General features: G+C 38.4%; 1 protein-coding gene across 1 annotated transcript in view; it reads left to right on the forward strand.

Annotated features, from left to right (window-relative positions):
• Positions 1-8,235, forward strand: part of LOC118749133 (uncharacterized protein KIAA1841 homolog) — a 99,498-nt gene extending 91,263 nt beyond the window's left edge. The window contains exons 5-7 of the mRNA XM_036483901.1: positions 7,070-7,280; positions 7,342-7,552; positions 7,612-8,235. Of these exons, the coding sequence (XP_036339794.1) occupies positions 7,070-7,280; positions 7,342-7,552; positions 7,612-7,888 (699 nt within the window). The 3' untranslated portion in view covers positions 7,889-8,235. The remainder of the gene's footprint in view (positions 1-7,069; positions 7,281-7,341; positions 7,553-7,611) is intronic.
• The last annotated feature ends 529 nt before the right edge of the window (positions 8,236-8,764 follow it).

An 8,764-nucleotide genomic window follows, 5' to 3' on the forward strand; every position in this document is an offset into this window, starting at 1 on the left:
AAAAGTTGTTTATTGAAACTACCTTCTTTTTTGTATCATGGTTTACATATTTGAAAAAAACTTCACAGTGAAGCAAACTGAATTCCGATGCAGACCTTTACTAACAACCAAGCTGCCCTCTATTTAAGTACTTCCAACCTAGTTCGGAAATGCAAGTTACGACTAAAATATGATGGTGAACATAACGAGGTTGTTTTACTCTGGGTGTCAGGTAAAATCTGATCATTTGACCAGAGTTGGCTCAGACCAGGCATTCCTCGGCCCGCAACCAGTTTTAGCACTCCCACCTTCGGCAATCGAAGCCACCATCAGAAACTGGGTGCAGGTGGGCAAAACTCATTTTGCCTTCCATCTCACAAGGTCTATCTAATTGTTTGCCCTCAATGAGCAGACGACACTGCAGACAACTTGCTGGACTGCTGACTGGTCACTTCATGTGGCACAAGCATTTAAAAAGCATTTACCCATTTGCCTTGAAGAAGATGACACGGTGGAATACTTTTTGTGCTTCTTGCTTGCTTGGTTATTTGTCATCGATTTTCTTAAGGTCGTTCTTCTCTCTATTGTCAGTTTCTGAATTAAAAGTTTGGCGTAAAAACCTTAGTCGTTTTGATGTTTTAAGTTTTGTTTTTTTAAAAATGTGATAAATATTTTTCGCCTCACTTTAAAACTCGGAGCGATAAAAATAAAAATGATGCCATTAACATAAATAAACTATTTTACATATACTCCACGTGCAAAGTCATGAATGAGCCGAACATTTGATGAGTTTATGGTGAAGATAATGTAAATAACGCTAGCGCTCGCAGTGCTCTTAAAAAATATAACTCTTCCGAGCGAGAGTATTTTGATGTATTTACGAGCTCTATTTTTTAAAACCTACAAGTGTGTAATCACATTATTTTTATAAATAGAACACAAGAAAATATTTTATTTTTATTTTGGCCACTCTAAGTTTAGTTTTTGAATTCACCCGCTATGAAAATTTACATTGTTAGATCTAATTTTCACATTTATTTTTTTTACGAGCTTTTGGAATATTTAGAAATGTATCAGCAGGGGGTCCACCGAAACCCGTAAATTTTTGAAAGGGGTACTACGAGAAAAAAAATTTGGGAACCTCTGGTGTACATATATATTACACCGTGTGACAGTCAATTGTATACACACAAAAATCAATATACTCGTGAAACCATGGACCAAATATAGTAATAACGCTTTTTTAGTTTTTCTCTCTGACGTCCGGATTCCTTTTAAAAGGACTTCGAAACTTGAAAAATATGATTACTTCGAAAATTCCTTTAAAAAATTCAATGCAATCCAGAAAAACAGTATGGGTACCAAATTAAAGAGAAAGTTCTGTAGAATAAAAAACAGTAAATTTTTTGGTGCCTAAGGACGAAAAGGTATTGAAACTTTCCTTTTAAAATGGTATCCTTAATATCCTTGAAATTTTGCAATATTTATTTTTGAACAAATTATATGTTTAAGACTATTAACTCGACAACATCCTCTAATTTCTTCTTCTAACTTTGTCAGCTCAAAAAATAAAATTCATTAGTAGGCCATTTTCAATACCTATTCGTCCTTTTAAACCAACAATTTTTTTTTAACTATGCCGAATTTTCTCTGAAGAAGATTTTCGCTGAAGGAATGGCTACTACATGTTTTTACCAAAATTTGCAGAGAAAATTTTTTTTTTTTCGGCATAAATTGGCACTAGACAAGCTCTAAATTATGCCGTAAGGTAGAAGTATATGCGCTTTTTGGTTCCAGAGATATTGATAGTGTAATGCTTACTTCAGCTGAAGAGATGGCTACCACATGTTTTTACCAAAATTCACAGAGCACTAAATTTTTTCTTAGCGGCATAAATTGGCACTAGATAAGCACTAAATTATGGCATGTGTGCGAAACCAGTCGGTGAATGTTGTAGTGATTACTTCAGGGACCTACAACGAAATGCATGCCATGGCCTCAAAACAAACTTTAGATAGATATAAAATCGAGAACAACCTTCTATATCATCGACTGAAATTTTCCAATCAAAGTGCGGAAATACTGTGAACACTTTTTGTACCATCTTCTGGCAGAGCCAAAGTTCTCGATGAAAACCAAACCAACATTCTCACCAGGGTGTTTGGAAAACTTATATACGTATCTCACAACACTATTACTGGCCAAACATGTATGAGTCCGTTTACTATTAAACCGAGTAATGAATATAGAGAACCAAAGCTGCTCATGTCTAAAAATCGTAACCAATGGATGTTCGTAGCCATCAACTGTTACTCGCGATATGTCTGGGCGCAGCCCGTGAAATCCATACGCCATATCCGTAGTCAATTCTCTTCGACATATATTCACTGTGAATGGCTGTTCCGAACTCATTATACCAGAAAATGGTACTCAATTCATCAGTCAAACTTTCGCAAAGCTTTACGCCGATTATAATATCAAACAAATGAAAACGCCTTTGTACCATCCACAAGCCAATCAGGTAGAGGTGACAAAGAAAAGCACTAAACTTGGATTACGTGCTCACATGGCTGATCTTCTTGAACATTCCTCTTGGGAAAATCATCTGTCTCGTGTATTTCCTGATATCAATACTTCAGTGTATTCAGCCTTAGGATACACCCCATATTTTTTACACACCGGTCGTGAATATGTGAAAGATGGAAACGAATATAAATAGTTATTGGATGTAAATACATGCCATACCCAGGATGTGGAACAACGTAAAGTTTTGGCTTATAAAATTCGATACAAACAGTACGAACAATATCAACAAACCGCACAACGGCCATCGACCCGCAAAAGAGAACGCGATTTTGAGATTGGCTCGGAAGTGTACATTCCTAAACAGTCTGTGGCCGGAGAGGGTTATGCACAAAAATTTGCCCCACCAAAAATTAGAGCCTATGTCTCCCGGAAACTTGGTTCGAATTCATATGAACTGATCGGTGCTAAACACCAAGTACTTGGCAATTATTCCTTCGACTTAATCACAATACGTTAACTCGATCAGTTACACTCGCCTTATCAAGACGTTCGATGAATATGTGGCGATCCTCCATAATTCATTGATTATGAATTTATTACAAGGTACACAGCTTATGAAGTAGACAAAATCAAATTAGATATTCCATTATTTTCGAAACACATCCTTAGCGCAATCGATCTGTAAGTCCGGTAAATCTCGTATCGATAACTTTGTCCTTGCTCTAGTCAACCAGAAAGGGGTATCAGCAGGAAAATACGCAAAACCGACGCCACTTTTATACTGTGGATTTTTGCGGTCATCCTAACGTTTACGCGCTTCAAATATTCACAAGTGAACAAGGTAATCGGTACACAGTAACAGGGTTGTTTATGCACAGTGGTGAACAATAAAAATCCACACCCGTTTTCGATTCACATTGACTCTCAATTGCAATTTCAGAACCCTGGTACTACCGTCGTATGTGAACGTTGGCTAACAAGTGCAGTATCTTATGCGCCTAACCATTAAGTGGGACCACAAAGATGCGCTGCCGATATTCGCGCACGAGGTCGTCGCAAAAGCGCAACATCCCCCACTGGCCTTGCTGCCCAAGGGCTCAGATGGTCCGTACTTGTCGGCAGGCGAATGGGTTTTTTGTCGGATGCATGAGGTAGAAAAGTCTTCGATCCTCGATGTATATGCACCCCCATTCGAGGCACAAACGACTGGCTGTGAAATTCGCGTTCTGTTTGCCCAGTGGCATGACGATCCTACATACCGTGTCTCAATCGGGTATCTACGTATCAGTGCTCCTGACCAAATCGGTTTCAGCGACTTCACTGGCCTAAGGTGTACCACGCAACATGCTGAACAACACCGCTTTTATTGTCGGTTTTCGTACACCATACTGCCCATTTCACTACGAGGCAACTTTACGGGTATACAATGGTGTCGACCGGGACATCGCATTCCGATTGGTATGCTACCATAGAACGGGTAGCACGGTACGGTGCGAGGACCGTTTATCCCCAAAGGGGGAAGTCCGTGGGAAAATGAAGACGGTAGTCGTACAAACCAAACCGAAGCAAAGCGGGGGTCTGGTGCAACTCCGAAATCCGAGACCACCGCCCCACCAGTTGCCCCCTCGCCCGGGGAATCCGAGAGACAAACTCAGACCGAACCCAACACACCAGTGGTCGCAGCGGACCCAACCATGTTGATCCTCTTGATCGACCCAAGTGGGCATGCATGCGAGGAATCTGTTGAAATCATACCAACAACAATTGCACCACATTGGCCGGAGCATTCGAACTCCAACCACAGGGCCGTCTACGTTGTCCACAACATCAATTCTAACTCAACCACCTCACTCCCAGTGCGATTCATCCGCACCATCTGCCACGGCGTAGTCGTACACTCCATACCTTCACCGAACCCATCCCGATAGCACCAGCTGTGGTGCCGGGAAGCCCGTCTATGGCTCGTAGCGGAGATGTTTTACGCCAAACCGGTCTGTCGTCGGTTTCTAAGGCAGAATTCGTCGGTCGGACTCGGCGATCGGTGCCAACAAGCACATGAGAATGAAAAAAAAGAAAACAAACACCAAAAAAAAAGGTTGAAATATTAAAATGATAATTCTGTAAGAAGTAAAATGAACTAATGAATAAAATAATTAAGTTTAGTTTTGTATATCCAAGGTTGAAGAGCGTCATCTTTCTCGGTACATTGCTAGTAATTCGATAAAAAAAAAAAACAAGAAAAGATTCATAACCAAATCATTTATCAATGTTCTTTCGTCTACATTAGCTTATTTAGTGCGGAAAATAGCAAAGACAGAACATGTTTACATACATATGCACTCATAGGCGACCTGAATGAGTCAGGGTGATGAAGATCATATAAACCGATTTCGATGGAGGTCTAACTTCAATCAAACCACAGCCCGTGAATCGCATTCGAACCACCATTCTCATATCCCTACTAAACGCGCCATATTATTTTTGTTAACGTGTCGCTGAAGTTGGGAGGGGAATAATTATCCCTGTTAAACCATTTTATTTGACTAAATAGGTGTGTTAAAAAGTTATTATTTGCGTTTGCATATCATAATCAAATTTGTCGGCCGCTGAGGTGTAGTGGTAAGCACTGCGTGTTTCCACTCCGCTGCCACAACAGTTTTTTTGGGACAGTTTTACCAGTTTTCAGTTCGGGGTGGTCTTCACAAAACTGCAGCTGCTCTTGTGTGGTGCGTTCATGTTTTCCAGGCGTGGAATACACGAATTCATAATAAAATTAAATTAATTTTCCTATTATAATATAACTAAATTTTCCGGCGTTTCGTAATCCATTGCTGCGGTGTATTTTATTTCAAAGAAATCCCCGTCTGTTGCAGTGGCGGTCAAAAAGCTGTTTCACTTTAAAGAAACTTTCACCGCAATTGGCAAATAAAACGAGCTTTCGCTTGTCATAATTGACTGTGCATACCTATGACAACAGCTGATGACACGATAATGACAATTGAACTGACAATTGACGACTGTGACAATATGCGAATAGGGCTGTTAATGGCCAGTATGCAGCTCTCAAGAGAACCGTCAAGAGAAAAATTGTCATTATTTCGTGTGTGTGTCAAATTTTTGACTCACTCTTTCACAAGAAATAATGAAACGGGCATATTTTTCTGTTGCAATCATGGGTTGCCTTGTGCTCTTTTTTTACAAAAAAAAACTTTAGAAAACCGTAGTAGAAAGCGTAGCAAATTTCTTAAGAACTGCGTACTGCCTTAAAGAAATTTTACTCAAGAACTTTTCTTAGCCATTTCTTGTACGCCATTTTATATGGAGCTTTCGCTTTTCTTGAGAGCTGCCTACTAGCCTTAAAGTATGCATGACAGTAAGAATGAAAATTCCAAAGATTGATTAAGCGTATTATTGTATTCATTATAAAATCAACTGAATTTAAAATTAAAAGATGAAAATAAAATTATAGTTTAAAAAACTTAAAACTCGATTTTATTACAATGTGAACTAAAAAGTAAAAAAATAATTTGTAATAAAAGCGAGTTTTTAGTTTTTTAAACTGTCTTATTTAAACTGCACTGAGCACGAAAGTACAGACATTTCTCTGAAAAGGTTTCTTCTAAGTATTGCTTTGGCCTTTTCTTCGACTTCAGGTTAGTAAGTAATCAAGTAAAATTTATAATAAAGTTCCTTATACCTGTGTGTTTTTACAACCACATAGCATTTACACTTTTTTTTTGTTGTGCATGTCTTGTTACCATCAGTGTATTTCTTTGCCATATTGGGTGCCCCTAATATCTGGCCGATCTAATCCCGGGTCTACAGGGCCTTAGGGCAAACCCGCTACTGATTTAACATTCGGAGGCGTGTATAACTGTAGCTACCTCCATTAAGGCCCGTTTACATACAACTTTGGCGTTGCGTTGGCGTTGGCGTCGCTTCGACAGCTGACTATGAATACATGTATTTATATGAAAGTCTCCATATAACCAAAGTTGGGCAACGCCAACGCCAACACAACGCAGAAAGATGGCCAACTCTCAACTTTTCGCGCGCGTCGTTCGTCAGCTGTTCTAAATAATCAAAATTATGTGATTTAATTTTAATTTTTAATCAAATGCGGGCAAGAAATATAGTTTTTAATGCAATTATTGATGTAAAAATTTTGATTTATCAGCCGCTAGTATGTTAATTTAGTAACCAAAGTATTCTGTGCTAAGCGTTCATTGTAGCAAGCACGGGCGTTACGCGCGCCGCTGTCAAAGCGACGCCAGCGCCAACGCAACGCCAAAGTTGTATGTGGACGGGCCTTTAGTGTAACAACATCAACACGCACGCCACAAAATGGAAGAGAAGCGCGGCCGAACACTTAGGAAAAGTGAACGCAGAGCAGAAAGAAAAAGATCTATTACAGTAAAAGCCTTAGCTCCATTTGACACTATTTTTAAATCTAGTTGCATAACGTAATGACGACCATTCAAATCATGATCAACAACCTGCTTATATGCATTATATAAAAACTTATCAGAAACATTGTACTACATGTACCTACTTGTATAATTAGGGCTGCCATTTTCGGGAGCACAGTGTTCTTGCCGAAACTGAACGAGAACGTCAAATATTGCAAATAATCCAAGTTGTGTCTGAAGATTGGCTACTTTGCGATCCTCCAGTTGAGAATATCCCAATGGAGAATAACAAGCCGTTTTGGACCAATTTACCCCTTTCTCCACAACAAAGCAGGCAAGGACTACTGCCTAGTCTGAATGCAGACGGTAAAACCCTATAAGCAGTTTGAAATAAATGCAAACATATTTATTAGTATTTCTTTTACAGAAGCAGCTAAAAATTATCGACGGTCCATCCAAGATAAAGCGGCCCTTATTGACGAATCCTGCAGTGAAGGTAGTGGTACCGATTCACCGGACAATAAAGAAGTTAATTCAAAAATTAACAGAATTTATTGTGGATCCGATTTTAGTAGCGATGGTTGCGAATCGGAGCAAACCGACTTAGATATTCTGCGTGTAAAAAAATTAAAAAAAAGGTAAGCCTTAATACAGACTTACATACATATAATATTTTTGTTATCACAAATTTGTCTAGATATAACCCCAACTATGGTCGATATTGGTGCGGAGAAGTTTCTGCACGAAGTAATCAAGACCACCAACGAGAATATGAAGAAAAAGCCATGAAACATGTTGTTCTAAAAATTAATAAAAATATTGGAGTGGAGCAAAGTTTGCTTCCAAATAACCCTACCGGAGGTTGCTACTTACGACTGGAGGCAGAATGGAAGGACCAGTTAAGGCATAGAAGTATTTCTAACTCCACAAATGGTTTCTCAATTTCTGGGGTCGGGAAATCAAAGTATAAATAACACTGTAAAATGACCTTTTTCATTTAAGAAATGTTTTTAATATCTTACGTTAAACCATTTACAGCTGATCTTTACCAGGCCTGTGTATTTAACAATAGAGTTTTTATAAGAATTATCAATTAACCGTAAACTTATTACCATAATTTGCACTTCTTATATTCATTTATGCTTCTACCAAAACTAAATACTATACTGTCATTTGTGAATGGGAAATAATATCAAAATCTGAGTTTTTTGCCTCAATATCCATAAAATTTTACTGGCGGAAGCAAATACGTTAAGGTAGATAGAATTCCTACTTTTCGGAATTCTATTAATTTCGATATGGTCTTAATCATGATACAAAAAAGAAGGTAGTTTCATTTAATGACATTCGTTGTTGTTGTTAACCATTTGACTTTTAATAAAATAATGACATTTCATCAAATTCATGCAACCTGATTACTAGAAGAAATATCTTTTTTTAAGCAGAAAATTTTATCAGCACTTTCAAAGATGTGGAATATGATGAACTAGAAAATTATGCCGGCTAAATGATTTCGAAAATGGGGTTGGCGACTAGGTTTCAGAACGCATGAAGTAAGTGTAACTGCAAAACCGCGTAACTGACATTTTTTGCCAAAAATTGGATTTACTCACACAAGCTCTTGGCTCAAGCCTTATCCATTCGTCCTGAAATGCGATTTCTTTGTAAAAAAGAGAACCATTTTGAAATGTGAGTGTTTTTACTCTCTTCAAAATAATTTATGCAGGCTCACATACGCCGTTGTGCATTTTGTTGATACACGGTTTTGTACTTTCAACGACGATCTCTTAGTTATTTATCGGAGGGCGGTCTGTTCAAGCTGACTTCAGGAGTTTTGCATAAATTAAAAA

The sequence above is a fragment of the Rhagoletis pomonella genome, unplaced genomic scaffold (genome assembly GCF_013731165.1).
Source record: "Rhagoletis pomonella isolate Grant_MI unplaced genomic scaffold, Rhpom_1.0 Rhpom_scaffold_00014, whole genome shotgun sequence".
Lineage (NCBI taxonomy): Eukaryota > Metazoa > Arthropoda > Insecta > Diptera > Tephritidae > Rhagoletis > Rhagoletis pomonella.